Source organism: Pisolithus orientalis (assembly GCF_024613125.1).
Source record: "Pisolithus orientalis strain OTSU chromosome Unknown F5J12scaffold_14, whole genome shotgun sequence".
In the NCBI taxonomy this organism is placed as follows: domain Eukaryota; kingdom Fungi; phylum Basidiomycota; class Agaricomycetes; order Boletales; family Pisolithaceae; genus Pisolithus; species Pisolithus orientalis.
Window position 1 is genome coordinate 548,867 of NW_026260795.1, and position 27,657 is coordinate 576,523.

The 27,657-nt window shown below is 50.5% G+C and overlaps 10 protein-coding genes across 10 annotated transcripts; 6 read left to right on the plus strand and 4 right to left on the minus strand.

The window, feature by feature from the left end:
* Nucleotides 1-2,585: 2,585 nt before the first annotated feature.
* Nucleotides 2,586-3,763, plus strand: F5J12DRAFT_831928 (uncharacterized protein; the record flags this gene model as incomplete). The annotated part of the gene is made up of 2 exons (XM_051745760.1): nucleotides 2,586-3,545; nucleotides 3,742-3,763. One exon carries the CDS (start codon nucleotides 2,586-2,588, stop codon nucleotides 3,543-3,545), a length of 960 nt encoding a protein of 319 aa, XP_051599989.1. The 3' UTR covers nucleotides 3,742-3,763.
* Nucleotides 3,764-5,118: 1,355 nt separating this feature from the next.
* F5J12DRAFT_101821 (folate-sensitive fragile site protein Fra10Ac1-domain-containing protein) lies at nucleotides 5,119-6,283 on the plus strand. The gene is made up of 3 exons (XM_051737964.1): nucleotides 5,119-5,242; nucleotides 5,310-5,463; nucleotides 5,533-6,283. The coding sequence occupies exons 1-3, from the start codon at nucleotides 5,148-5,150 to the stop codon at nucleotides 5,845-5,847; spliced, it is 564 nt and encodes a 187-aa protein (XP_051599990.1). The 5' UTR covers nucleotides 5,119-5,147; the 3' UTR covers nucleotides 5,848-6,283.
* On the plus strand, nucleotides 5,944-9,483 carry F5J12DRAFT_101804 (uncharacterized protein). Its single transcript, XM_051737962.1, has 6 exons — nucleotides 5,944-6,280; nucleotides 6,394-6,524; nucleotides 6,672-6,732; nucleotides 6,811-6,922; nucleotides 6,990-8,274; nucleotides 8,336-9,483. Exons 1-6 carry the CDS (start codon nucleotides 6,040-6,042, stop codon nucleotides 9,302-9,304), a joined length of 2,799 nt encoding a protein of 932 aa, XP_051599991.1. The 5' UTR covers nucleotides 5,944-6,039; the 3' UTR covers nucleotides 9,305-9,483.
* On the minus strand, nucleotides 9,484-11,832 carry F5J12DRAFT_101805 (uncharacterized protein). The gene has a single exon (XM_051737963.1). It carries the CDS (start codon nucleotides 11,603-11,605, stop codon nucleotides 9,662-9,664), a length of 1,944 nt encoding a protein of 647 aa, XP_051599992.1. The 5' UTR covers nucleotides 11,606-11,832; the 3' UTR covers nucleotides 9,484-9,661.
* Nucleotides 11,833-11,856: 24 nt separating this feature from the next.
* Nucleotides 11,857-14,206, minus strand: F5J12DRAFT_720949 (uncharacterized protein; the record flags this gene model as incomplete). Its single annotated transcript, XM_051741271.1, has 11 exons — nucleotides 11,857-12,059; nucleotides 12,111-12,255; nucleotides 12,317-12,521; nucleotides 12,592-12,698; nucleotides 12,749-12,848; nucleotides 12,898-13,078; nucleotides 13,129-13,182; nucleotides 13,241-13,358; nucleotides 13,437-13,809; nucleotides 13,859-14,011; nucleotides 14,061-14,206. 11 exons carry the CDS (start codon nucleotides 14,204-14,206, stop codon nucleotides 11,857-11,859), a joined length of 1,785 nt encoding a protein of 594 aa, XP_051599993.1.
* Nucleotides 14,207-14,815: 609 nt separating this feature from the next.
* On the plus strand, nucleotides 14,816-16,467 carry F5J12DRAFT_720783 (uncharacterized protein; the record flags this gene model as incomplete). Its single annotated transcript, XM_051741258.1, has 2 exons — nucleotides 14,816-15,890; nucleotides 15,950-16,467. 2 exons carry the CDS (start codon nucleotides 14,816-14,818, stop codon nucleotides 16,465-16,467), a joined length of 1,593 nt encoding a protein of 530 aa, XP_051599994.1.
* Nucleotides 16,468-17,637: 1,170 nt separating this feature from the next.
* F5J12DRAFT_720883 (armadillo-type protein) lies at nucleotides 17,638-19,924 on the plus strand (the record flags this gene model as incomplete). The annotated part of the gene is made up of 10 exons (XM_051741266.1): nucleotides 17,638-17,846; nucleotides 17,905-17,975; nucleotides 18,025-18,153; nucleotides 18,208-18,456; nucleotides 18,508-18,604; nucleotides 18,654-18,796; nucleotides 18,850-19,097; nucleotides 19,148-19,243; nucleotides 19,296-19,565; nucleotides 19,619-19,924. The coding sequence occupies 10 exons, from the start codon at nucleotides 17,638-17,640 to the stop codon at nucleotides 19,922-19,924; spliced, it is 1,818 nt and encodes a 605-aa protein (XP_051599995.1).
* A 3-nt stretch (nucleotides 19,925-19,927) lies between these two features.
* Nucleotides 19,928-20,871, minus strand: F5J12DRAFT_768864 (S-adenosyl-L-methionine-dependent methyltransferase; the record flags this gene model as incomplete). The annotated part of the gene is made up of 5 exons (XM_051742223.1): nucleotides 20,796-20,871; nucleotides 20,679-20,744; nucleotides 20,188-20,624; nucleotides 20,068-20,134; nucleotides 19,928-20,018 (listed from the first exon to the last, which is right to left on the minus strand). The coding sequence occupies exons 1-5, from the start codon at nucleotides 20,840-20,842 to the stop codon at nucleotides 19,928-19,930; spliced, it is 708 nt and encodes a 235-aa protein (XP_051599996.1). The 5' UTR covers nucleotides 20,843-20,871.
* On the minus strand, nucleotides 20,868-21,610 carry F5J12DRAFT_831948 (uncharacterized protein). The gene is made up of 3 exons (XM_051745761.1): nucleotides 21,371-21,610; nucleotides 21,102-21,296; nucleotides 20,868-21,054 (listed from the first exon to the last, which is right to left on the minus strand). Exons 1-2 carry the CDS (start codon nucleotides 21,535-21,537, stop codon nucleotides 21,149-21,151), a joined length of 315 nt encoding a protein of 104 aa, XP_051599997.1. The 5' UTR covers nucleotides 21,538-21,610; the 3' UTR covers nucleotides 20,868-21,054; nucleotides 21,102-21,148.
* A 2,949-nt stretch (nucleotides 21,611-24,559) lies between these two features.
* On the plus strand, nucleotides 24,560-27,590 carry F5J12DRAFT_831963 (P-loop containing nucleoside triphosphate hydrolase protein). Its single transcript, XM_051745762.1, has 7 exons — nucleotides 24,560-25,316; nucleotides 25,373-25,537; nucleotides 25,595-26,211; nucleotides 26,258-26,541; nucleotides 26,590-26,888; nucleotides 26,937-27,108; nucleotides 27,162-27,590. Exons 1-7 carry the CDS (start codon nucleotides 24,630-24,632, stop codon nucleotides 27,395-27,397), a joined length of 2,460 nt encoding a protein of 819 aa, XP_051599998.1. The 5' UTR covers nucleotides 24,560-24,629; the 3' UTR covers nucleotides 27,398-27,590.
* The last annotated feature ends 67 nt before the right edge of the window (nucleotides 27,591-27,657 follow it).

Sequence of the window (27,657 nt, forward strand, 5' to 3'; positions counted from 1 at the left end):
TAGTTTCCTCAATGGTATGTCCTTTTGTTCCGTGATTGTTCAGTGCAGTCTGTATGCAGTAGTGAGCATTCTGTCCTCGTGACGTTGGTCTTCGAAACCTAAAGTAAAATTATCAGAATTTATATCTATAAAAAGTAGGCACGATGTTATGTAACAGAAGGTAATAGGTCATGTGTTACGAGTTGTTACGGCGCATCCAAATCGAAGTAAACATTACAAGCTGTTGTGATAGCTTGTCAAACAGCCGCCGGGGTTAGTGGGGCGAGATTCAGTGATAATGGGGCGGCTAATCAGTATCATCATGGAGTCCAACTTGCTGCGCACCGAACTCCTCACATTGAGGAGGAAATAGACCTTCTAGGCCTAGCTTTGTGTTCCCCCCCTGAGCACACACGCAAGTAAGTACATCCGACCTCTCGATCTGCTGTCGCTAGTGGATTACAAGCGTTTCATCATTATCGCTGGGTGTCATTTGGTGACGCTGGTTTCCACGTCAGGAATGCATAGCATGCTGAAATGTCACTGGCTGTGTAGAAATCGAAAGCCAGCCCACCGTGATGGGAAGGGGGACCACCTCTTGCACTGAAGCCGGCCAGGGAAAGAAATAGCGGATGCCCGCCACGGGGGGGAGTGGACGGATTGAATAGTATCGAAATCAACTCGTCGTAGATATATCTACCCGATAGGAGCGATTTCACATCGCCGAGCCTGGGTTTGGGTTTCCACTGGGGGCCTCATGCGGATTCGCGGCTTCGATTGCAGCGGCAGAAGAAGACCGCCGCGGCTGGTAAGTCGATAAATAATATATTTTGAAGTGGCACAGAAGTAGAACCTTTCAGGTTGTGAAACAGCGCACATAAGCCGGATGCGGATGAAGTCGTCCTGCATTAATATTGCGCAGCAAAAGGTCAGCAGCAACTACTAACCTGGGCCGGCTGGATAGGTACGATCCACATGGTCACCCAGGTACCCAATACTGGTGCGTCCGTCTGTCCGAGGTTGCGCCGGCACCGACGGGCCATACATACACAATATTTAGTTTATTGAAAATGACCGTTGTGGAGATGGGATGTTCAAATTACTCGGAGTTGATGGGAACGTATCCACGTCACTCAGATCCGTGGAAAGGAGGCGGCCGTCGAGCTTGGGAAAGGAGTGGAGAATCTCTATGGGAACTTGAAAATAAATTTGCAATACAAGTACATACAGGGGAGCATCTCCTGTAGTATCATGTCCTCGCATGTCCCATGGGCTGTCGTGACATTGACACGGAAGACCTTTGGAGAGACATATACAGTACCACTATAAGCTCCGGTTCAGGGTAAGGTTTGCTGCGTTGGGTGATGTGTATAGCCAGCTGAGAGTCCCATTTCTGGAATGCGCTATCGTCGGCGTTAACCACTCCGGATCATCCTCTTTTGGTTGGGCAAAGGGAGCGGGACGTCCTCCGCATCGAGATCTGAATATGAGCCTGTAGGAGTACTTGGAGTACCCACATGTCTATACGCCAGCGATGTTTGCGGTAATATATTTTTCTTCAATTGTCAGGACGAGTTAGAGCTTCACTCACACGTGATTGGCTTGTGAATGAATGATATAGTTCGGGGTCAATAAAAGTGGACGTACTACCCCAGACTTGACCCTAATTTGCCGATCACGTCAAGAACGAATCAAGAAAAAACTTTGGCGAGAGTGTCCATGTAACACACGAATAAGAGTATCCCCATTGAAATGAATAAATAGTAGTATGGTCTCCTGTTCCTCTCTTCCTCTCCCCTCCCTTCCCTTCCTTTTTACCCGTCTTCTCGCTACGACCTCGACATGCCTGCTGTCACCGTCCCCCTCAACGTCTTCCGCTTCCGCTCCAGAACAAAGATCCCCCTCCCTCCACCCGAAGACGACACAGACCGCTCATCCTCCCCGGAGCATTCCACCACGCAGGTCACTTATCCGCGAACGCAGAGTATCTGCCTCAGGGTCGCGGCCATCTGACGAGAACGATGTTGTTCGACATGCAGACCCCGTCTGGTGAGTGGCGTGCAACCGAGAAGTCCTCTCTCCCGATCAATCTGCGTCATGCTGCGGCGTGTTTTTCATTTCCTGTTTGCCTCGGATTGATTCATATTTCTAACCTTTGTTCGTCTTGCAGCCTGCCAAACACCACCCGATCTTCATCGGGCAAACAGCCTACCGATGCTGCGCACAATGCCAAGGTAACCCTCGTCCGCCGTGTCACCTCCAAACTGCACATCGCCGTTCCGAAATCTATTCCCATCACCGGCCCAGCCTCGGACTCACGATCTCCACCACCAACCGATTCCCGCCGTCCCAAGAACAAGACTTCGCGGTTGTTTGTCTCTCCTGTTGCACCTCCTCTCACCAACAGCTTCGTTTCACGCGAACATCGCGAAGCAGCACTCCGCGAGCGTGGTCTCTTGCCGCCAAGAAAGGATTTAAGCCAACAGGAGCGTGACGAAGATGCCAGACTGCCCGTCGTTTCCCTCCGTTTAAGCACCGGGGCGAATCAGGAAATGGATGGACGAGCGAAGGGTATGAGTCTAGCTGAAAAGATCAAGCAAGAGTGGATGGCACACAATCATGACAAGGCGGCACTGACAAGCGAGTCCGAACTCGAAAGTTCGTCGAGCTGCTCCCCTCCACCATACTCTCCGGGCGCAACACGTCCGCCATCTGTCCCCCCACAGGAACAGAATGTTCACGAGACTCCGTCGTCCGGTGTGGTGTCATCGCCACTTCCGGCCCAGGTACCTTTGCCTGCCTCTCCGTCCCTGGAACCCCTGTCGGCACCTGATGCGACGAGACCGTCCTTCTCTAGCTCACTTCCTCGGTTGTCGACGTCTCTCGAGGTTCTTCCGGAGGAACAAGACCACGAGGGGCCATTCGCCCCTCCACCTTTTGCACCCCCTCCAAAAGCGTGCGTACAAGGTCAGACCGTAACCAGCCCAGGTATCGTCATTTCTACTCCAGTCGACGCATATAATACAAAGGACGCCGACGAGAGCCCGACACAGACAATGGTTGAGAGCCCTGTGAGTGGGGTGTTCCCATCTCAACTGCACCCACACATGTTGGATACGTGCGCCGAAGAACCGGACGATGTCGCATCTCCTCCGGGATCACTCCCTACGTCATTACCTCCGCGTAGACACACGTCAGATGTCTACGAGCGAGGCAGAAGAGGTAAACGTCAGCAACCCACCATAACCACGTCGTTTCCCCCGGCCCCATCTATGCGTTCACCCTCCCTCTCTCCAACGACGACCGCTCCGGTTTCGAGGTCCCTATCTCGCCTGGGAAAAGTATCTTCCTTCACGAACCTACGAAGATCCGTTTCGACCAGCTTGCGTTCCATCAGCACCTATTCCCATCGTTCTGCCACTCCTTCCAGCAGTGATGCGGGCGAGGTGAAGTCGAGAACGCCCGTCAGCCCGACGATGCATAATCGCGCGAGCATATGGTTTGAAATGCGTGCTATCGAGGATCCGGAGAGTAGGCGATTGTGCGAGGTGGCGTTCTTGGACTGATTCTTTCTCGTTCATTTTCTTCTTTGCATATGTGTGTGTATTAAGGTGCCGACAGACATTTTTCAATGGTTGCAGTGGGACATGGTGGTATGCCATGCGGTCTCGTCCGTTCTTTTGGGTTCTCGTTCTTTGGCACGGTATCGCATTCCATCGTAATTCTTTACAACTCAGCTCACTCCTTAATATTGTTTTTCAGTCAACGATGTTCTCTGGAGCTCTACAGTACCATTAACATACTGTCGGCTGCACGATTTTCTTTTTCTTTTTCCTCTCCCATGTTTTTTTTAATGCCTGCAAAGGACGTGGTGAGTCCATTTAAATCATCGCGTGCCATACTACCAGGTGTAGTATATCCATGCTCGTTTTTCGGGCGCCGTCTCTGCATGGAATCGTTAAAATGTTTTTTTCTTGTTCGCTCGTTGTATCCTTGCTATGTACTAGTGTATTGATGGCACTCATCACGTTGTGGCGTGGATTGATACCTCCGGATACCTGCCATTCCGACTTGACTTGCACATATGTAGATTGGCTTGGATGATATAATTCTATTCATTTGTCCAATGCGGTGCCAGCAATAGATGCACACTTACCGCAAGATTTAGTATACACTTAACGTTTGCTACCGAATATGTGAGCACATAAGTAAGCATTTGGAAGCATAGTATCATGACACACGACGTGCGTGTGAGAAGCGCACGTACATTTCCCACACCCCGTCACGCCCGAGCGGGGATTGAAGGAGTTGTCAGTGGCGGTTACAGAGAAGTTACGATGCGATAAGTGATGTCCCGATAAGACGAGGTCGTCGCACCACTCGAGGGCGGGGATAATGTCTGTATCCCTACAGGGTTAAAAAATAATGAGGGTACTGACGCCAACTGCTGGAATGCGTGCGCCGTATAACACGGAGATTATTGAATGAAGTGCTTGTTCACGATGGTTATGACAATAAACGCCCATCTATTGTTGTTGTGTTATACAATCCACGTGGCGTGGAGCGACTTCATTTTCGGAGGGAAGGCTGGACCCTTGCAACACCTATCACGCTCGGTGCACGTGGGTATTATGCATCTCGTCGTCATCGTGCCAATATCACGGTCTTCGAAGAGGGTGGTCCTCACAGGCAAACTGATGTGTGTAGCATGCTCGGAAATGAGAGGATCAGACGCCGCATGAACCTGCACACGGACGAAGTTAACTGTCATAGTTTAATCTGACAGCGTACTGAGAGACGTGAGGCGTCGACGGTGCTTTTGCAAGTCCATAGGAAGCTGATTCACCGTTGTCGTTCCTGCATTATCCGGCTGCGATGGTAGCAGAAAGAAGAGAATTGGTTCTCGGCTGTGTTTGACCGCGAATCCTGTTTCTTTGTTGAGTTTAGGGACGTGCGTCGATGCTAGGTTAGCCTTGATCGTAGCAACCTGGTGGAGCCGGCGGATATACGGGCGGCGTGCGACGAGAACACGACGATGACGATGGCCGGGCCGGGGATGTCGAAGAATGCCGGCTTAGAAATCCGTCTGCGCTGAGTACGACCTTCCTCTTTTGGTGACCCTACAACTCACGCTTCTCTCGCACACCGGTGAGCTTGGGAGGGACGGGATGTCGCTGTACAAGCCATACACGTCGCGGTCGGACGAGAAACGGACACAAGAGTTTACAGTGACAGAGTTTGATATATTGAAGGCGTCTCACAAGTAATCGTTTCTCTTCTGTCGACGGGTCATAACTCATGAAATCTTGCATGTTATAACACATATGTAGATTCCTCAGAGATGACGCCGGACAACCTGGCAGCAGCAGCACGAATAATGCGTCGTCTTCGTCGTCATGGAACGATCAGCTCGCGAAGAAATACTACGACACGCTCTTTCGCGAGTTTGCACTGTGCAATCTGAAACACTACAAGTCTGGCAACGTAGGTCGCCGTTTCACTTCGGGGACATGTGTATCTCGTTATTGACAACTAATATTCGCATCATTTCAGTTCGCTCTGCGGTGGCGTACAGAAAATGAAGTCCTAGATGGTACAGGCGAGACGACATGTGGAAACATGCGCTGTGAATATCACCGTCCTCATTCGACGTCGAGTCCTCTACCCCGATTGACCACGCTGGAGCTGCCGTTCGCATACGAAGAACACGGGGAATTAAAACAGGCATTGGTCAAGGTCGTACTATGTCCCGGGTGCGTGAAGAAGCTGATGTGGAAGAGGAGCCGCCGGGAGGACTCCGGTGAACGCAAGTCTCGCAGTTCTCGGAAGAGGCTTAGAGAACACGCCGGGGGGAATGACGTCTCGTAGCTTATCTTATCTTTTTCAAAGTCCGAGGGTAGCCAGATATTATTAGGCGCTGGGAAGGATAGTTCAACTTCGTCGTCAGTCGCGACCGTGCGGCTAACGCGTAGACAGTCTACGCAGGGAGAGGGTAGAAAAGAGGTCCTCGTCTCTTCATCGACCCTCCCAGGATCATTGGTATAACGAACTTCACGAATAATGACGAACATGGCCAACAGCCCAGCCTTGGCTACCGCAAACCTAGCCCCGGCACCGGCAACGCCTGCCATTCACCCTGCTGACCGCAGTGACATACACAAATCCTGTCGCACGATAGAAGTGCTCGTTGCTACGCTCACGGACTATTGTGAGGCTGCGCGGACGTTTGCTACCGTACAAAAGAAGCTCGTGAAGGCTTTGAAAGATGCAGCTGGAATCAAGGCTGGTGTAGAGTATGCTGGTGCGTGGTCTTGTCTTTCTTCCTGTAAATTTCTTTTCTTGGTTCCTTCGTTTTTTTTTTTTTTTGTGGACCCAGGAAAATCCGGGTAAGCTGACCGCGAATTCACCCGACAGCCAATGCCTTGAGCTCATCAGCGAGTATCTTTGAGGTCCTTGCAGACGTCGACGCCAAGTTTGCCAAAATCGCAGATAAGGAGTGTGGAAGCGTGAATGCGGAAGTGAAGAAGTGGTTCAAGAAGTTGGCGGTGAGTGTAGTCTGTTTCGTTTCCCTTTAGTTTGTGTCACAAGGGCCTCCCTCCCATGTTCGTCGACCGTTCACGCTAACATCTCACCCTTATGGAACTTGTTTTGCGGTACGTGCTATGCGATGACGACGATTGCGATACCTGCAGAAAGAGGAGAAAGCTCACGATGACCGAATGAATGAGTCTAACGCCAAGATCAAACAAGCTGGTAGGTAGCCCTCATACACCCTTCCATCGCTACGTGTGCTTAGACAAATTCTCTCTTTTTTTTTTTCTTGCCTTGAAGGTCAATCCTACGAGAAGAAATCCAAGAAAGGCACTCGAGACGCAGGCGAAGAACATGCCCGATACATTAACTTACTCAGTGTTATTGGACCAGAGATGTCCCAGGAAAAACAGTGCGTGTCTCATACACCTCTTACCTCGCGTGCGGACTGGTGTTCATAACCTCCTTTTTAAATTTAGTAATCATTCCATGTACGTTGCCCAACAGCACGCGTCGACCATGTTCGGCGTCGCAGCTTGTCTCGCACGCATTGCAGACGCAGAATGGGCCAGAACGTGTGAGAGCATGCGTCGATTTGCACCCACTATCGGTCCACTCGGTGAATGGAGGACGCTCTGTGAAGGCGCTTGGAGTGGACCGTTGCCGGACGATTTACCTGATCCCTCCTCCTATAGATCCCATGCTCAGGTCCCAACTCCACACAACTTGTCGCCTACCCCGACCATGTCGACGACTACCGCAGGGTCCACCGTGTATGGCAACGTAGTATCGGAGTGGGGTTTAACGGCCACATCTGAACGCTCGTTGCCTGTCCCTCCAGGCGGTGGTGGGTTCAGTCTAGGTTCCCCACTCCCAATTGGGAATATACCATTGGAACCTCCCCGCCCTCCCTACGCTTCAAATACCTACAATAGTATTAATACCCAGTCTAGCGCTGACAGCGCGAACAGTCAAGGCTCGGTCAACTCGATCACGACACTTTCCGCGTTCCCATTGCCACCAACGCATATACCTGGTCCCGTCTCTGCGACGCCCATCAGCCAAGTAGCAGAGGCACAGAGGCAGAAACAACTCCAGGCACAACAGGTCGAACAGATGCAGATGCAGAACATTCATGCTGCGCTTTCGCATATGGAAATTCAGAACCATGTTCTGAGTCAAGTGCACTCTGGGTCGTTGGATTCACCTATACCGACTGAGAGTCCACTAGGCGCTGATACCGCCTCTGGAATGCTAGACGCACGTAGGTCTCCGCGTATTCCTCCTCCACTGACTTCGCAGACGCCTTCTGTCTCGCGTCAGAATTCTGGCGGTTCTCCGGAGGAGAGACCGAGCCGCCCGGGCTCGTCCATGGAGCATAAAACCCCATTCGGTTCGAATCCTTCCGTGCTGCTAACGGGTGGGGGAGAATTGCCCAGGCCCCGTCGTCGATCCATCGTTGGGCGTCCACCTTTACCTTCACCAGCACCCAAGTCGCCGTTACCACCTATACCGGTGTTACCGTCGCCAACGCTGGCCTTCAGGCCAGACTCACCCTTCAAGAGGTCAGCAGAACAAGGAGAGAGAGAGTTTGGTGTTCAGAGGGATGGTGAAAGGGCCGGTAATGCGGTCAGTATTGACGGCACTAGCAGGGGAAGGAGTGCGTTCAAGAGTCAGAGTATGGATGCTGGCAGAAAGCCACTTCTGAGAAGCGAGAGCACGGGCAGTAACGTTGCAGCCTTGAAGAATCGGTACAGTCGAATTGTATGTGCTATCGTGTTTTTTTCTTTTCTGCCTGCACACGTTTATATGATGGCAATTGCAGGTAGAGGCACCTTCGCAAGGACCGAAGGACATACCCCGCTTACCGATGAGCGTGTCGGAGATGGCGTCGAGATACCAACCTGTTGACGAACCGATGTCTCCGCGACGCATGGCTGCCGCCTCTCCTACCACCGATCGGTTCCCGCCACTACAAATACCTTCAGATACACCCTTAATGCATCAAACAGCACGTGACATGCGTATTGACGAGAACGAGATACGCAAACGGAAGCAGCGCATCGAAGAGTTGGCTGAGCTGGAGCTCAAAGAGAAGGAATATGAGCTTCGGCAACGAGAGCGCGAGCTGAATCAGCGCTCTCGGGAGCTGGAGAGGGATAAGTTCCAGTTCCTTCATTCCCGGCCTGATTTCAACCTTACCACCTCTGCGAACGTGGGTGACGGCCCGAAAGGTCCGAGAAATAACCGCTTTGTGCACAAGCGCGGTTCTCAGAGTGTTTCGCATATAGTCATGCCGCATCCTTCCTCATCCTCCTCATCCTTTATTACAAACAAGATCGCCTCGGCTTCGACGTCGCATCTGCCCCTGCCAATGCCAGTGCCAACGCCCATGCCCCTCCCAAGCCCAGCTAACACAACGTCTTCTCCGTCTCGTTCCCAATCTTCGACGCCGCTGCCTGCGAAGGATCACGCGCCGTTCTGTGGATGCGACACTTGCTCAGTGGCTAAATACCGTTTATCGAATACCTGTCCCTCCCCTCATGATCTCCGTCCGCCGGAGCCACCTATCATGTTACGTCCTGAGAAACCCAAAGGATGGATGAGGCGGTTGAGTATGCCGTCCGTGAGCGGAGCGTTCTCGCTCGATGCGGCGAAGAAGAATGCAACCAGCTTGGCAAGTCTGAAACATGGATTGCCTATCCCTGTCGGCGAGAATGGAAGGTTAAGAAAACGAAGTTTCGAGCAGTGTATCGTAGGGAGTGGCGCTGTCGATGCTGCTGGTCGGATGTGATTCAGATGAGTGTCCTTGCCGAGATTTTCTAGGATAGTTTTCTTGGGACTTCGTGGTTCACATACCTTCAACGTTTTTTTTTTGCACCTCTGTCTGAGGAATAGACTATCGAGCTTGTTTTTATTTTCAAGACTTATGACCCTTACGTTTATGATACCTTCGCTAGCTTTGGTCTGCACATAATAACCCATCCGCTCAGTTTCTGGTTTTCAAGAAATACATCTAATTATCAATCAAGAAACTACATCGTGGGACCAAAGGTAAGTAAAACAAAAACGTAGGGTGCATACAAAAACGCGAGCATAGACGTCTACTAAACAACCACCCGCACGGACTCTGGGAAAGAGGGCAGTATGTTTACCTCTTCTTTTTCTTCTTACCACCGCTGGCCTTCTCGCCACCACCGCCACTACCGCTCCTCGTTGGCTCGATGGGAGTCGGCGGGACGCTGGTATCTTTACCACTTTTCTTTTTCTTCTTCTTGCCGGTCTGCTGTCCCCAATCTTCTTCTCCCTCTTCATTAGCTCCTGCCTGACCTTCTCCGGCACCCTCAGCACCGCCTTCGCCATCTTCAGCACCCTTCTCTTCCGCGTTTTCTTCTTGGGCTTCCCCAGCTTCCCCAGACTCGGTCTGGGCCTGAGGGTCCAACGACAGAGAGGGTTTTTCTTCCAATGTCACAGGTGCAGGTGCAGGTTCACCCGGCGCCTCGGAAGCGTGAGCCCAGCCATCCGCAGTTCCAGTGTCCAGCGAAGCAGTTTGCTCCGGTTCGGTTGTCACAGTAGCAGCCGCAGGAGGTTGTTCAGTGAGTCCGTCCTCTAGCTGAGAAGTGATACCGTCCAACGGAATGTCATCGAGACTGTCCACACGCGTCTCTGATGCCTTCGGTTCACTCTTCCCGTGGTCGCCTGTACCAAGGAAGCTACTAAAACCTCCGAGTGCCCCTGTGAGACCCGAGCCGAACGCTTTCGGAGACGAGAAAGGCCATTTATTGGAGCCGCCCACTCCCCAACTAAGTGATGGCAGCGATGAGGCTCCCGCAGCGGATCCAGCCTTGTCAGCCTTGCCACCCGACGGCGAGACGAGGTCGGTCCAGCCGTCCCCTCCGCTCTGGCCTCCCGATGTCCAGTCACCGCCGGTGACGTTATTGTCCCAACTATCAAATGCACCAGACACGGCACTTTCCTGGGTTTGGTTCTCCATATTCGATTGGGTCGTGTGGATATCTCCTGCAGGTTCTTGAGAGACTCCACCGGTTGTAAACTGGTCCGGTGGTAGAGAGTCTGCCGGAGTATGTGCAACGCCTTCGGTACTTCCGACATACTGGTGCTGAGGAACCTCTACGGAAAGGTTCTTCGTGGCGTCATCGACGGTCTGTTCTACAATGAGAGATTGTCGAGCTTCACCGAGCGCCGGCGTAGCCGGGGTAGGCAACTTGGCCTGTACATTCCGCGGTGTGGCCTTACGTGACTCGGTAGGCAATAGATTCCCTGTCTTGGGCGTAGTGGGCCCAACGGATCTCGGTGCAGGCCAGGGTGAAGCAGCAGGCGTAACCGCTTTGGACTGGGATCCCCAGACAGAGGTAAGTGTTTCACCAAGTCGCCCAGGACTCTTCCCAACAACTGAATCGGCAAGGTCGATGGGAGAATTCTGCTTGCTCGTTCCTCGTGGAGTCTTCGATTTGTCTCTTGCTTGCAGTCGTTCTTTCCGCTCCTTCTCCTCCTTCTCCCTTTGCTCTCGTTCCCGCTCTTGTCTTTCCCATACCTCCCTCTCCCTCTGTTCTCGTTCCCGCTCTTGTCTCTCCCACTCCTCCCTCTCCTTGAGTTCGCGTTCCTTCCTTTCTGCCTCTTCTCGTTCTCGTTGCGCTCTTTCATGTGCCTGCCTTTCCTTCTCCTCATTCTCTTTCCGTTCCCGCTCTCTTTCTCTCTCCAATCTTTCTCTCTCCTTCTCCCTTCTCTCGTGTTCCTGCTTCTCTTTCTCTCTGGCTTTCGCTTTTTCTCTCTCACTCTCCCTGCCACGCTTTTCGTCCACTACGGATGCAGTTGTAGACACTTTCGTTGTCGACGAAGATACCTTACGATCACGTTCGAAATGAGACACTGAGGAAGAGATTCGTGAAGAGGAAACCGTGTGTTCAAATTCGAGCTCTCTCGTGCGCTCCGAGTACACAGATGCAGCAGTTGCGGAGGCTTTAGCAGCCGTTGCAGATTGTGAGATGGAGGTAGTCCGGTGTCGGTTTGGCAGCTCTGCGAAAGTCTGCTCCTGTCTCGGACCCCCTTGTGGCGTCTTCGCACCTGATGTCATTGAGTCTCGCGAATGTGTCCGCGAAGGCGCGACTGAAGGGGCACGAGACACGACACGAGACGCAGGTCGGGATGGACCGAAATCATCTTCTGGGTGGGAGTCTAGCTCGTCCTCGTCTGCACGGTGACCGCCCTCGTTGTATACAATTGAAGCCGGGCCACTAGTACCTCCTGGTAAGTGAATCGTGTGAAAGGTATTCGCATGAACTTACTATTTCGTCCGTCCCTGGAAGCCGCAAATTCACACGTCAGTCAGATGTACAACGGAAATGACACAGAAAGACGAACATTATCATTCCACTTGATGCGGGCCCTGAATTCAGTAAGGCCGAAGTGGATCTCAATACTGAATACGATAGTCCAATATGTCTTGCCGTTCTTGCCCTGCTTGGGCTCGGCGCTGCCACTTAGGGGTGACAAATCCGCGCGAACAACACACAGTGTCGAAAAGTCCTCTGGAACGGTGACTCAGTCGAAAGCTAACTTATGGTCTAAGCTTGACACACCGGCATGCCTGTGTATCCAAAGCGGAACGATGTCACCACCACGGTAGCACCATATTTCGACTTCGAATACGGATAGGGTAGATAGGTTTGTCAGTTCTGTGCAGTACTTGCGCGTGAATACAGTGGACTCTTTGACTTTGACACCCTACGGGAAGCGGATGAGCCCTGGCAAAGATCATTGCTGACACCGCCACCAAGACACTCACCCGCGCAAGAATACAATCGAAAGCATCTGGGAGAAGGCGGGGACCCGAAGGTAATTCACAAAGGCGATCCTTGCGCGCAACGTGGTCGGAATCATTAGGATCATATTCCCGCAGGTACTCCACTCCATACATAAATTTGGAGACCCTGGCCGAGACATGATGGTCGCAGTAAAAGCCGAGGGCTCCATCGGCGACAGCTTTGGATCTGAGAAGAGGATCCCGTAAGTATGATACGTCGCGTCCACCGCACCGATCAAGGGTGACCAGACACGCACGTTTGGCTATCTGGACGACTGACACGGATCTTTAGGGACGCCAAGCGCTCTTGAAGTTGACTGAATAGCCAGGGACTGGCAGCGAATCCTCCCACCAGCCATACAGACTTGTGAGAAAATGAATTCAGGGTTTTCCCTTCTTCTACCAATCAATTACACCACTTGCCTTGACCATATCCTGAGATGCTTCCACCTGGCTTTTGATTGACGCCACGGCTGCTTGAACCGACGGTTCGAACAACTCCGCCACCTCCGCACTGTTCCGTTTGGGGTTAAATGGAGAAATGCAACAAAACGTGTGCCTACCCGGTCAGCTTTAAAGAGCCACCTCGTATCCCGACAGACAGATCTTTGTCGAGGGGCGAACCGAAGGGGACCCATTGGATCTCATTCTTATCACGGAAAAGTCGTTTCGTTGTTTCATCAAAACGTTTTGTGATGTGATCGATGGCGTCCGCAGTCCCATATTTCGAGTTCTTCAACTTCTCTGCAAGATCGCTGTTGGCCCTTTCTTTTTCATACTACAATCCTGCTTACCTGCCAGAAACTCTCTCGCCCTTCGGCTGACGAACACCGATCCAGCAAAAATACCTATGTAGGGCAGGTTAAACTCTTTTCGGATGGAAAGAGGGAAAGACACGCCACTCACAGTCTGGCGGCGCTATTTCTTCAATCACAAGGGGTTGCGTGCCCCTTACCGCGTAAGAACTAATGTCCAAGGTACCACCACCGGCATCAGCAACAAGGAAGCCGTGTCTCGAGGGATTCTGTAACAATTCCCATAAATATCGAATGCGATTAGCACGTAAGGGATAGTGTATGCAGAAACTACGTACCGAGAGAACATCTGCGGCAAGACCACTTTGAATACAAGCATGAAGACTGGCTTCACCCTCCGTTACGAAACGGATCCGTGCGCGACCTTCGTCAGTGTCAGGAACCAATCCCCCATATACCGCAGCTCGTCGCATCTTCGTCTGTTGCCCGCCTTCCCACCCATTTGGATGACTCAGCACGAACTCTATACCGTGCTCTACAGCACGCCAAAGTGCTTCGCCGTTGGCGTGAGTGTCAATTATGAAGTTCCGTGTGCAACGGAATAAGTAATTTAGAAAATCTCCAAACACATCGACAGCCATCTTGTTCCGGGGTAGTGAGCTGAGGCGCATCCCGTTCATGTTCAATTTCATAGCTTTCGGTCGCAAACGAAGCTTGAAACTGTGTGGCATAATCATGCCGTGGAGCCTCAAAGACAATGAAAACGTACAGTTCAGCCTTTATCCAGTATTCATCTTCTGCCTGTGAGATAATGGACGCGCCTTCCGCCTCGGCTCCTGCGGCCATGACTGTACCATTCTGGTCGTAATACAAGATGGATGGTATTTTGGAGTTGCCTGCGACATGTTCTTGCCCCGGAAAGCTGGGGCCACTCAGCAAAAGCAAGTGGCACAGCAGCAGCCAAACCATACCGCGTCACCCCATAAATCTTGGGGACTTCGCCGGGTTCTAAGATTGCGTATGATACGCCACTGAAAGTTGTCCCAACATCGAGTGCGATTACAAGTGAACGCGAGGGACCACCGTAGGGCTTCCGCACGTCAGAGGTTTGTTTCATGGTAGCACAAGCGCTCAGATGTGAGTGATACGACGAGCTAGGGAGTTAGTGAGGATGGGTATGATATATAGTGGAGGAATCATATATCCCCCAGGGGTGACGTAGGAACTGGAAGGATCACTGATCCACGCGGACACGTCGCGACAAGCCAGGCAGTGCTGACTGACTGGAAGTGACTATTTGCAGAGGAGCTGCGGATGTCCACTTCGCCCTTTGCAATTGGTCCGGGTCCGGGAGGAGGAGAAGAAAAAAACGACAGAAGCAGGCAAGTACAGCTTCCACGAGGTCGTATCTACATTCTTGTTTCATTTAGCTGCGTAGGTTTTCGGGAACCCATCTGCATCTGGCCATCCAAGGCCGAGTCCGCCACGTTCATCTCGGACGCAAACACACGATTGCAACGAGGCAACAAAAACTTGACCTGGGTTGGCAAGTCTGCAACTGCCTCAAGGACAGCTGTGGGAGCGGACGCCCATACGAACACGCAAGCCCCCCCGTTTTCGGGTGGTGGATGGTCCCTCTGCTGCCCTTATATCCCCCCTTCCTCGCTAATAGTAGAGATCAAGCGATTATCGAGCTCCGTGTTCGGTCTTGTCCGTCTTTGTCGCTATGCTCCCTGTCGCTAATTTGCACCTCAAAGACTTGTACGAAACCACCGTTGAATTCTTTACCCTACGCAGTCCTGCCTTCTCCTACCGCTCTGTCCCCAACGACGACCCGGATTCTGAACCCCCCACTCCCTCGGACATATCCCCAGTTTCCGACCCCGTGGCAACACGCCAGAACGAGTCCGCAAATTTACGTGTGAAGCGTACTGCTGCCAAACGTGCTCGTGGCCCCACCGCATGCTCTTGTCGTTCCTTTACCTCAGCTGCCGCCTCAACACTCTATACCATGCGACGAGAACACGACCGCACGAAATCAGAGCTAGCTCGATCTCAGGCGGACTCAGCCAGTTTGGAGGAGAAATGTAAGTCACTCGAGAAGACGCTGAAGGAGACAAAAGATCTGTTGAGAGCGCGAGATCTCGAGATTGAAGCTCTCAAGCAGGACAAGGCAAAACTGATCGCTGACCGCCGCTCTCTCTCGAGGCCACCCTCTAGTCTCGATCGGAGGCGCAGCCACGACGTCATTCATCACAGATCAAACTCTTCGCAGTCTCTGTCGCAACGCATCCGGCTTGGCCCTGAGTTGGCTGAGCACCGTGGTGGCGATGCAGCCTCTCAAGCAGGTAGCAGTCGTCACCGAGCTAGTAGCGATGCCGTACGTGACAATATATCGACCATCTCGGAGGAAGAGCGCGCACATACGAGAAGTATGGAGGTTTTCCTCACAAAGACGGATCTTTGGTCTGGGGCGCAAGTCATCCAAGCGGTCCAGGATCTCAACTCCGAGATTTTGCAGTTTGCCGCATCCGCAGTGGAGGTCTGTACGTTCACCAAGCAGCGGACCTCTCACTCAAAGATTGGCCAAACTGTGAACGACGTCACAACGAGACTCGGGCCTTCCCTTTCTCGCATGTTATCTACCCATGACCATTCTCAAGATCCAATGCTTGTTCAGCTTGCTCTGCAGGGCTCCATCGCGTTTTGTATTTCACGGGCCCTGTCATCATTTTGCATCGGGTACCAATCCAAGGGGAACATCACACTCACACAAATATATACCCGCATGTTCCAGTCCGGTGAGTGATCTATCTATTACACTATTGCAATCGTAGTAATCGGTGGCATTCCATTCTAGAGCCGCAGCCAATGTCTTCGCGCTGGAGAGCTCTCACACACAAACACATCCATGAACTCCATCCCGAGCTTAGCAACTATGCTGTGAACGAAATGACGGATACTATTTTGCGCTGGACCCTAGATGTTTTCCTAATTTGCGGCTGCACTAATCCCCAACCCAACCCAACCTCTCGGGAAGCATTCCGTACCCGCTTCCAATCACAAGTCAAAAGGATCTCGAAGAATGCTTGCGCTTTAGCTCAGATCTCACGCGAAGAGATCATGTCGGCGAACTTTGAGGTTGTTGGGGCGGAAAGTGGTAGAGCGTTTGATACGCAAGAGATGGTGGATGTCTTCGAGGACTACGGTGCTTCTAAGGGTGCAGTGTTATGTACCACTGAACTCGGATTAAGATGCTCGACACGTAAGGCTACAACGGAGACCGCTGCTACGCCGGAGGAGAATATCGAACGACGTCTGCTCCTTCGGCCGAAGGTCGTCTTGGACTCGGCGATGGATGTGATAGACCAGCGATGATCAATTTCAATGACCTGTTACTGGACTATTCGTACTCTTCTAATTGCTACAGTATCTTTCTCTTCTTTCTTCTCTCGCAATTGTATTTCCTCACCCAAAGACGTCCAGTCTATCTGTACCACCTCATCTGTTTAGTAGTAGGCTTACATCGAGTACGGTCAAGAGGTCAAATTGCCTTTTTTGTACAGCTATGTACTTTTTATTATGATAGGTCAAAACATTCCTGCGGGAAATTATGAAGTATGAGTGCAGCCAATAATCAGAAACGTGGGTTGAATCTGCCCAAGGCGTTGCGGGATCACATTGAACGCGAGAAAGCGTCGTCTAGTGCGTACTTACCTCAGTCTGCACTTCCGTGGGGCATTCACAGAAATCATAGATGCACAGGGCGGCCTATGGCGAAGCAAAGGCAAAAGTAACCCGCTTTCACGCAAGGACGTACGAAAGCAAGAAAGACAAGAGCGTAAGAAGCGCAAGGCAGACCACTTTTCGACCCGCACGAACTCTGTCAGGCATGATACGGAAGAGGACCTCGCTCCGAAGTCCAAGCGACGCAAAACCACACATTTTGTGGAGCATGAACAAGTAAACCATTCAGGTCCAAAGGAGAGCGTGACATCTTCACATCGTACAAACCCACAAGTTGGCGAATCCTCGCAACCATCGAAGAAATCAGAGAAGAAAGCAAAATATGACAAGAGTTCCTCAAAAGTTACACAGCGATCCCAAGAACAGAAAATCGTGTCTGTTTTACCCAAGTCTCAGGAAGAGGAGGAAGAGGATGCGTGTATTGCATACTACGAGGCGATGTTGGGTTACAAGGGAGGGAAACGCAAGAAGAGCGATGCACTCGACGGGCTTGATGGTACGTCTCCGGTTGTCTAAAACGAATTCGTAATAATGCGTCGATTCCTTCTAGATTTACTTGACTTTACTGATTCCCTTATGACCGGTGGGACGATGGTATGTTGTGCTAATGTCTGTCTCCGTGCTTTTCCTTCTTATGTTCACAGGCCGCAAATGACGCTGAAGGCGATCCAGAAAGTGTAGATGGATCTGATTCGCAGGGGGGATCTGCATCAGAATCAGGAGACGACTCACGGAGGGATTACAAAGATGAAGAAGATGACGAGTGGACAAGCTCTGGCTCGGACGTCATTGATGTCGACGATGATAGCCGTAGTACTCACGAACTTGACGAAGTATCGCCTGAAAAGGAGACAACAAACTCTGCAGGCAAGTACAGTGTCGAACGAAAGACGCCGCATTGTCCATATCATTTTCACAGGACGTTACGTCCCGCCGGCCCTCAGAGTGCAGACGGATAGTCACGAGGACCTTGCCAAGCTCACCCGCCAACTGAAAGGCCTACTGAATCGGTATATGCCCCTTGACATGGTTGTTCTCAAGCCGGCGGCTCATTTGTGTCGTCAACAGGATGAGCGAACAAAACATGGCAACAGTTCTCGATAGTGTCGAAGAACTATATCGCAAGCACCGTCGGAATGGTAAGCTTTCGAACTCGCCTGATTTTCAATAATGTGTCAATACCTCCAGACGTAACGTCTACTTTGACCACCCTGATTACCGATGGCATCTCGTCTCATGCCATGCACATTGAGTCGTTCGTGGTTCTGCATGCGGCATTCATATCCAGCATGCATAGGTTGATAGGCATGGAGTTTGGTGGGTTCATTCCCCTGTTTGTATGGTGGTAAGTAACCTTCCATGCGCGGATAGCTGCTTTTGTTGTCCAGCACGTCGTGACCTCCTATGAACGACACCTGTCTATTGCGGAGGATGGGCCATCCCGTGATTCCGGTCCCTCTGAGGACGTAGGCAAAGAATGCTCCAACCTCATCGTGTTGTTGGCCGAGTTATACAACTTCCAAGTTATTGCATGTGTCCTTATGTACGACTTGATCCGGGAGCTGCTCAGCAGAGACTTGTCAGAACTCCGGGTTGAGCTACTCCTTAAAATCCTGCGAAGTAAGGATGACTCGTAATACGCGGATGGCCGTGACTGACATCCACCTTTAGGCTCTGGACAACAGCTACGACAAGATGACCCTTCGGCACTGAAGGACATCGTCACCTTGGCGCAGTCTTGCATTGCGAAGCAAGGAGATAACCTAAGGTACGCGAATGACCCTGGTTCTCATTTTTATTTGACCTCATTTCGACAGTTCGCGTACCCGCTTCATGATGGAGACTCTCACAAACCTCAAAAGTAACAAAGTAAAAAAGACCGCAGCCGCTCAGCACCAAGGAGGTGATGGGGTAGAACGCTTGAAGAAGTTTCTCTCGGGGCTCAGTAAAAAGCGTCACGGTTGGTACATGCTCTGTGGTACATTTCATTGAGAGACTAATTTTCCTTTCCAGTACAAGCACACGAACCACTTCGCGTCTCCTTGGAAGATCTCCGCACCGCGGAGACCAAGGGCAAGTGGTGGCTCGTAGGCGCCGCTTGGGCTGGCGATCCTCTCGCTGACCGTCAACAAGCTGCTTCGAAGAGAACTTCAGAAGTCACGGATAGCTCGGAGAACCATTCTCTGCTGAAGCTTGCGCGGAAGCAAGGCATGAACACGGACATTCGACGAAGTATTTTTGTCGTACTGATGAGTAGCGAAGTGAGAAATATGCGAGCCTTTGGATGCATGAACTCTGACTCCGTGCACAGGATTACATGGATGCATGCGAGCGGCTATCCCAGCTCAATCTCACTGAAGTGCAACAACGAGAAATCGTTCGGGTGTGCCTGCATTGCTGCAGCAATGTAAATTCATTCTCTCCCTTTGTTTTCCACGCTTACGCACCCGTGTTTGAAGGAAAAGTCCTACAATCCATACTATGCCCTCATCTGTCAGCACTTCTGCCAGTTGTCGCACTCCTACAAGGTTACCCTGCAATACTGGTTCTGGGACTTCCTCCGTGACCTTGGTGAAACTAACGTCGGCGGCACTGAGGTGATAAAAAATCTCAAGGATGACGAAAGCCGCCCGGAAGCTAAGAGTATATCTTCCTCTCGAATGAGGAATGTCGCCAAAGCGTATGGATGGTGGATAGCGAAAGACGCTTGCTCTCTTCTGATTCTGAAGGTGAGACAACCGACGGTCTTTGGCACACGCCACTGATTGGAACTGCCGCGCAGCCTGTCGACTTCACACTTTTGAAGCCTCAGACACAGAAATTCTTCAAGCAGCTCTTCGCACAGATATTTGTCGCAACGCAGGGATCGTCGCCGATGCTTTCAGACCGACTTGACGACATAGAATCACGAAATCGCGGAGTAATTGAAGACACCTTTATCAGAGCGACGAAGATCGAAAATCTTGGCCTTGGCTTGATATTCTTCCTTTCACACGCGTTCCGTGAGGAGAGTGGGTTCTTGCAGTGGGCGGGTTCGGTAGCAAAGGAAACCCTACAAAGCGGAATGGGTTACATTCCACGGATCTAATCCTCAAGTCGCCGCTGGCTTGACGAACGCAACACTAGAGCATATACTTCCGCTTCTGCCGCCAAATGTATATGTCTGATATTGTATGCGGGAGCTTGACTCACGTCAGCCAGTGTAGCTGTCAGTATTGGTGCCACACTCACTGATAACGCAAGCCTGTGGCAGGCGTCATGAATTTGTCTTGGAGCTCGGCTTCTGTAAAGTTGCAAGCTGTTAGGAAGCATGAGTTGAGGTATTGGTATGACATTCAGATTGCAACTGACATGTAATGAGGAAGTGTGCACCGGGCTTTAGCAACCTAGCTACCCGTAAAGGATAACCGTCAACGGGTGCCTTGCCATGGTTGTCCTTCTGCATCAAAGCAATCGCATCGAACGTTCCCTTGTCCAGTATGAGATCCCAGGCCGCCCCATCCACCGTACGTATGTTAGTAAGTAGCGGAGGTTCTTCATTAAGGAAGTCACAGCAGTGAAATTGTATCCCTTCACGGTTGCGTGATTTTGCAATGGAAGATGCGAGGGTGATGGCTCCTTCAGAGTAATCGATTCCTAGTAGCGTATCGGCGGTGTATCCGGCTTCCGCGAGAGCGAAGAGGAGAGTACCGTTTCCACTGCCTACTTCGAGAATGGACGGGTCGTTCTCTGGAGGGACATTCTGAACAGCCCAATTGACCATTTTATCCACTGAATCTTCTCCAAACCTTTCGCGGGTTCAATGTACGTAACTGAAGGATCCATGGAACGGCTAGACGCACCATATCTCACCCTCATCACCAAATTCCCCGAAGTTCTGCAGCTCTTCGTCGTAGACGTTGTCCCAACTAGATCCATCATGGGGCTCTGCACTGGCACAGTACATCAATACAACTCACTGTTCTTTGGTGCCTAATTTTGAAGGCTGTGGATCTGTTGCGCTCATTAGCCTGCAAGCAGTTTCCACAGTACAGGAGATATCGCATCTTGTCCTACTTTCAAATCAGGGATATCAGGCTGCTTAGTCATCCAAACTTCCCATTCGGCCATTAAATGAGCAGGGTGGTGCATGGACAAAAAGCGAAAGAATGAGTGGTACATGCTAAGGTTATGACGTAGTAACATTGGTATGAGTTATACATGGCCGGTGTACATAGTCTGAAATGTCTTCAGCGTGGGACTTCATAGGGTTATGGCCAACGTACATTGAAAGTGCAAAAAAGCCCCAGGGGGTGCGAAAAGTATGAAGGTATTATCGTTTACCGTCGGTTTTTTCGAGTAAATCTTTGGCTTCGTTGATTTTACTGGCCAAATAGGGCGAGCCACCACGGTCGGGATGGTTCGCAAGCATAATTTGTCGGTGAGCGTCCTTGAATCTAGTGCGAAGACTCGGTCCATCCCTATTTTATGTGTTGAGGGGCACAATTGAATTCCAGAAAGCTCACAACAAGATAGATAAAAACTGGAGACGCACTTGAGACCGAGAATGGCTACAGCCTCTCTGCGATCCATCTTGGCTTTGAAACCGCCTTTGACCCATTCATCTGCGGCTCTTTTCCCAATTACACCACTGCGAACCAAATGTCGTCCAACGAGAGCGGCGGTTATCGCACCCAGGCCAACGATGACTGGCGTCGCCATGCGTGGAAACTGTCTGAGAAGAGTCCTGTAACTATTATTTGGGAGATGAATTACTGGCGGAGGTGAGTTTGGGTTTATTTGGCCATATACTGTTTGAGCGAATACTGGTGACACTAAATGGCTTGTTAATAACTGTAAGTACATATGCAATGGGCCCGCATGCAGCATCATTTGCAGGAAAGGGTGTTTGTACAGAGGTATTACGGAACCGGATAATACAACTAGCTAAACGGGCTGTCGAATTTTCACTGGGCAAATCGAGCATTGTCTGCCCGCGTCGATGAGAATGCCATCCTTGTACCTACTAGTACTAGCAGTGCGCGCTGTCTCTTTCCAAACCAACAGAGAACCTCACGGAAATCAGTGGGTCTCACCCGCCTCCGATTAGAAGGGGAATTGTACAATTGCACAATCACAGGATAGGACGGTAAGCTGACGCAACTTCAAATGATACACACCTACATCAAATTCCGTGTTGAAACCTACAGGGAGATCGGCACAGACACATATTGAGGCCCATCATCCTTCGTTCCTGGAAAAATGACTACACCATTCTTCGTCAACTTCGACCTCAGGGACTGACACAGTACGAAATCTATTCCCCAACACATTGAAATCCTCCTGCATTCACGCAGCGTTATGGTGCTCCAGTGCTAACTCTTACTGTTCCAGAGCCGGAAGTCTCGCTCGCAAGCACAACCGATCTAGGGATTGAGATATTAATAGAACTGAGCGAGATAACCTAGCTGACTGCGGTAACCCGACGTAGGCCGAAGGAAGGAATAGGGCGAGGTGGTATGGGACGGTACTCGTTGCGCTGAATGGTGATTCGAATCGTTATCAAGCGACATGAAATCCAGTTTTCATCGGAAGTTGATGGAAAAGACGACCTTGGTCTGCGCAGGCCTGCCGAGAATCAGGTATTTGGAGTTGGCAACAGCTGTGTACCGACAAAGGCTCCCCGCGGTATACACTGTTTAGTCAAGGTACGAAGAGGTCCCGGAGTCCAGCCTACCGATAGATGATCAACATTCCTGGCTACTGTCACTTCCTCAATCTATACGCTCGTGAATCTCATGCATCGGCTTCGCTCTGCTCGAGTAACAAAGGCCCTGTCAAACCTGGATGTCGATTTGCTTTGCAGGAGAGAAGTGAGGCATAAAGATGCCCAGATGGGAAGAGGGGGAACACGAGGGGCGACACATTCTGAAGCCATAGCTGTTCTACAGCGATCGATATTTGTGGGTGATGAGTTCGAGTGCCAAGCAGTTTGTACTTCATGTCTTGCACGAGTCTACCATTTCAAGGCTCTGGACTTTGAACACGGCCGGCGTGCTGATGATATATATAACTGTGACAACTCCCATGACATCTTGTCCATCAAGTCCTGACCAACGAACCAGGAACGAGTCTTAGAAATTGTGGACATTTACCGGTGCCCACGTTCCCTGGTGACAGTTTACAGAGCGAGGGGAGGTTAGGAAGTCGATACAGAATCGAAGAGTAACCCACCTCAACTTAATGCTCGCCGCCCGTACGGGATCAGATAGCAAACACATCCATTACTCCACCGCAAGACAGCGACGGGCGATGGGAGAGCCTAATGGTCTACCAGGATAGCTGCGCTTCCCCAATTCAGCCTGATCACGACCCGCGATATCTTGGGAATTATAAAACGGTGAGCGTCCATTCGTCCTGTCACAGTCTCAATGGAATGAAAAAACTGCTGTGAAGGAACTTAGAAGGACCTGCATACACACAGCAATCCGGGACTGTTAGTTACCGTCCAGAGACGTCATCTCAAGCTTGACAGCGATTAAAACACGTCCGCAGCATGGAAGGGTCGTGAAAGCTGCAACGTGAGATGGAGGCCAAAATTGATGGCAGGCCTACGTACCGTTTGGTTACAACACTAGAACTTGATTTGAACTCCAGTCAGCAATATTAACAACGCGCAGCGTCGAAGAATCGATTCTTTCCGGTTGTGAATAAGCAGGAGAGGTACCACAGCACCATCTATGTTCTCGGATCATTAGGTTCTCATCTAAGCCTATGACATCGAAAGCACCCACCGCGCGTGAATTTCTTTCTAGAACACGGGTGTTGTAACAGTTCGGCATTACAGATCACCCTGAACTCACCTCTCCCATTCACACAAACACGTCTCGTCATTCCAAACTCCTGGTTCCAGGCTAGTTCAATCCCAAATGTGGTGAGCTTCTTATGGAAGAACCGTACAGAACAGCGCTGATGCACCTCATGAACAGCCATGATAAGGAGGAACTCACCATCCGTGCGCGCTACAGAATATTAGTTATCCAGTTAATCTTGGCCTCGCGAGCATGTGGTTGTCATCTGTGCTGATCCCCCAACCAGAAAGGCCTGCACGTATCGCAGATCTTCCCTTCCTCTCTAATTATGCAAATTGGCACACGTCTCCTCCTACCCTCAACGGTCGTCAGCAAGGAAACGTATCTCGCCAGTGTCGATGCCGGTCTAACCTGGGTAAATGCATGCGGACTGGCATGAGCCATTCTACATCGTTACACCTTATGACGCTCCATAAATGGCGGTGAAAAGGAGCCAAAGACTGCCAGCTTGCTCGGGTAAGTTCTTCGTTTCAAGGTTCCTCGTTTCTTTCTGACGGAAATGGTAGGTAACGAAGACGACCACGTTGTCGTGTCGGCAGTTAAGCATCGACTTCCTTCTACAAACATGATGCTTACCGTTTCAAACAAAGGTATGTGATCATCTGGGTCACCCCGGTTTTCATCTAGTCATTGGTTTCGGACACATTTCGTCGGTCGGCTTCTAACTTTACATAGACAGAGGGAAGAGATGCCTCGGTTGGTTGGCACCAGATACAACACTTGCCTACCAGTGTTGGTTCACCTTTCCATCGATTCTAGCCGCTTGCATAGACAGGACTTAATACCTGCAACGAGGAAGCGCGAGTATTAGCGTGCTAATTTCCAAATATAGTCCATGAGCGGAGGTTGCCTCGTTTGTGGCTGGGCTGGGGTGGGCTGGTGCTCTGCCTTAGCCGCTCACCTTTGCGTTATCGTCTCATTGTTTCTATCAGCCTACTCACCATGAGATCCTCCAGTACTCGTGTTATTCACCAAAATCTGGTCGACTTAGATATGGACGGCCTGGATGTCAAGTTGATCAGCTTATCTGATGTCAACAAGGACCCTAAAGACTTGGATACCATCGTTGGTCGCAACGAAGGCCGTGCGCTTGGCCTTTCTGCCGCATACTCACCCTTCGGTGGTCTCCGCCTACTTGCTGTCGCTGACGCCACAACTGTGGTGATCATCGATTTCGAGTCGGATATCAGCAAGGACAACGGGCGCGTTAGTCCGCCTAACGATCTCAGCGCGGCGCCGTCCAATTATCTGCGCGACCTCGTTCTCCAACGCTCCACTGGTCACGTATATGCCTTCGATATGGCTCCGTTGGCCCTGTCGCTCTGGCAAAGCCATGGTCTCCGTATCCAGCAGGCAGTCGACGTGCAGTGCGTCGGATCTCCCAATTCCCGCGCCCCCTTCAGTACCATCAAATTTGCTGTCGGTGACACGGCTCGCGTATTCAAAGATAATGTTGTACGAGCTTTCAATGACTACATATTCCATGTACCGGACGACCCGGCGAGCAGCCAAACGACAACACCACTCGCTCAACGGGCATGGGTGACGCACTTCATCTCGCAGCTCAGTTCAATGGAAGGTAGGCTCGCCGATGTGCCTCCGATTAACATGGCAAGGTTCTCAGATACAGTATGTAGTCAGAGCTTGGTTATTATTTAGCTCACTGTACCTGTCGTTCGTTACAGCTCCTTCGATTCCTGGCGAAGAGTACGATAGACGCCTTTCGGCTTGAAGAGCAAAGGCCACGTGAAACTACTCGTACCGTGATGGCAACCTCTTCCAGAGGCCGGGGAGAAGTGACCGCAAGAGTCGATCGATACCAAAATAGAATTCGTGTAGGTAATCAGCAGGTGAGGGTCTCCTCATACTCGCCCTCTTCCAATTTGTAATGGATTGTGTTCTTTTAGCAAATTCGTATTCATGTCCCTCCTACACACACTGTGGGGGGCTATGCAATCTCTGCAAGCATTGCTGCAGCTCGTGGTGAGGGTGCTAGGTTGAGGACTGAGGGGTCCCTTGGTGCTGGTAGGCAGACTGCTGCCATTACCCTTGTTGGCAGGGAGGACCCCACTGCTGCAGAGGTCAAGAGGGCTCAGATTATTCTCTTCATCCTGCAAGGGAAAATTTCTACAGAGGGTGAAAGTCTCAATCCTTGGGTTCATCAGATTTACCTTGACCCCAGTGATGACTTCACATGGCCAGCTGAATGGGCCAGTGCCTTGTCCCCTGTCAAGTTCAACCCAGCCAACACATCATACCCTCTCAATTCTTCCCAGGTAAAGGCAGTGAGGAGGATGCTTGATGAATCCAATGATTATAGGGCTACCATTATTCAGGGTCCTCCAGGCACTGGGAAAACCACAGTTATTGCTGCCTTTGTTCAGGCTGCTGTGAGGGCAGGGAGAAGGGGTATCTGGCTGATAGCCCAGTCCAACATTGCTGTGAAAAATATTGCTGAGAAGTTGGCTAAGTTTGGTCTGGGAAACTGGAAACTTCTAGTGTCAGCTGACTTTTTTGAATTTTGGTGTGTGTTTTGCATATGCTATGTCCACCACACTCATCCATTCTAGGCATGAACACCTTTATGCCAATATTCGTGCCAACATTATTGTCAGTGATGAATTTGCAGATAAGAGTGCTCTTTGTGGACAGTTAGCTGGTTGCCCAGTTGTGCTGTGCACACTGAGCATGCTCTCCAGTAATGCCCTTCACTACTCTGGAGTTTTTAGGGTGGTCCAACTCCAGACTGTTGTGGTTGATGAAGCATCTCAGATTGAGGTTGGCAGCTACATCCCCCTGTTTACAACTACCACCACCATCAGAAAGGTTATCTTCATTGGGGATGACAAACAATGTGAGTTTTTTCAGTGGAGTTCAATATCACACACTGAAGGTCTTTTAGTGCCACCCCATGGCCAGGAGCAAATTACTGCATTGCAGAGTATTTTTGAAGTGGAGCATTTGAAAAAACATAGGATTTTGCTTGATACACAGTGTATGTATTTTTATTCTTTTTCTGATCAGTTATATGACTACTGTACAGATCGCATGCCACCTCAAATTGGAGATTTTATTTCTGAGGCTGTTTATGAAGACCTTCTCAAGTCTAATGGAGTACACCCTCTGGCTGATACTGATCTTCCAACCTGCCATTTTGTAAATGTACCTGGGGAGCAACTGTCTCAAGGAACCAGTTGGAAGGTGAGGAGAAAATTTGGTCACAAGGGTGAATGCTAACATGATTATTAGAATCTCAAAGAATGCCAAGCAATTCTTAAGCTGGCTCAAATCTTTCAGAATCAGGGGAAGAGATTCAAGATCATTACACCTTATGATAGTCAAAGGACATTGATTGAGAATGAACTCAAAAGTGCTGAGATGCAATGGGAGGACAAGTGTTTTAATGTTGATTCCTTCCAAGGTCAGATCATTTTCATTCTCTGCTTGCCATGCTTCCCCCTGACATATCAACAGGAAATGAAGAAGACTATATCATCATTTCCCTTGTTCGTTCTTGGGGGCTAGGGTTCCTTGAAGATCTTCGAAGAACCAATGTAATGCTTACAAGATGCAAAAGAGGAATGGTGATTTTCACAGGCAAGGAGTTTATGAGAAAGTATGGGAAAGAGAGTTTGGTGGGCCAGTTACATGGTTATTATGAGGAAGCCTGGACTGAAATCCAGGAGATGGGGAACACTACCTTCATCTGATAGGTTGAAACAGGTGGGTAATTGGATTTCAAGAAATGTACTTGCTTTCCTTGCTTTGTTATGTTCTATGCTACCCTGCTGTTGACATGTTAGTTGTATGCTTTTCTGTTTGCTATGCTCTGTGCTATCTTGTTGGCTGTCTTCCATGTATCATACTATACTAGAAAAGAAAAAGAAAAAAGCAAAAGGGGTGATAAAGCATTCTTTTTGCAACAATGCAGCAGTGTGATCTTCAGATGTCACAGTTTTACAGCACAGAA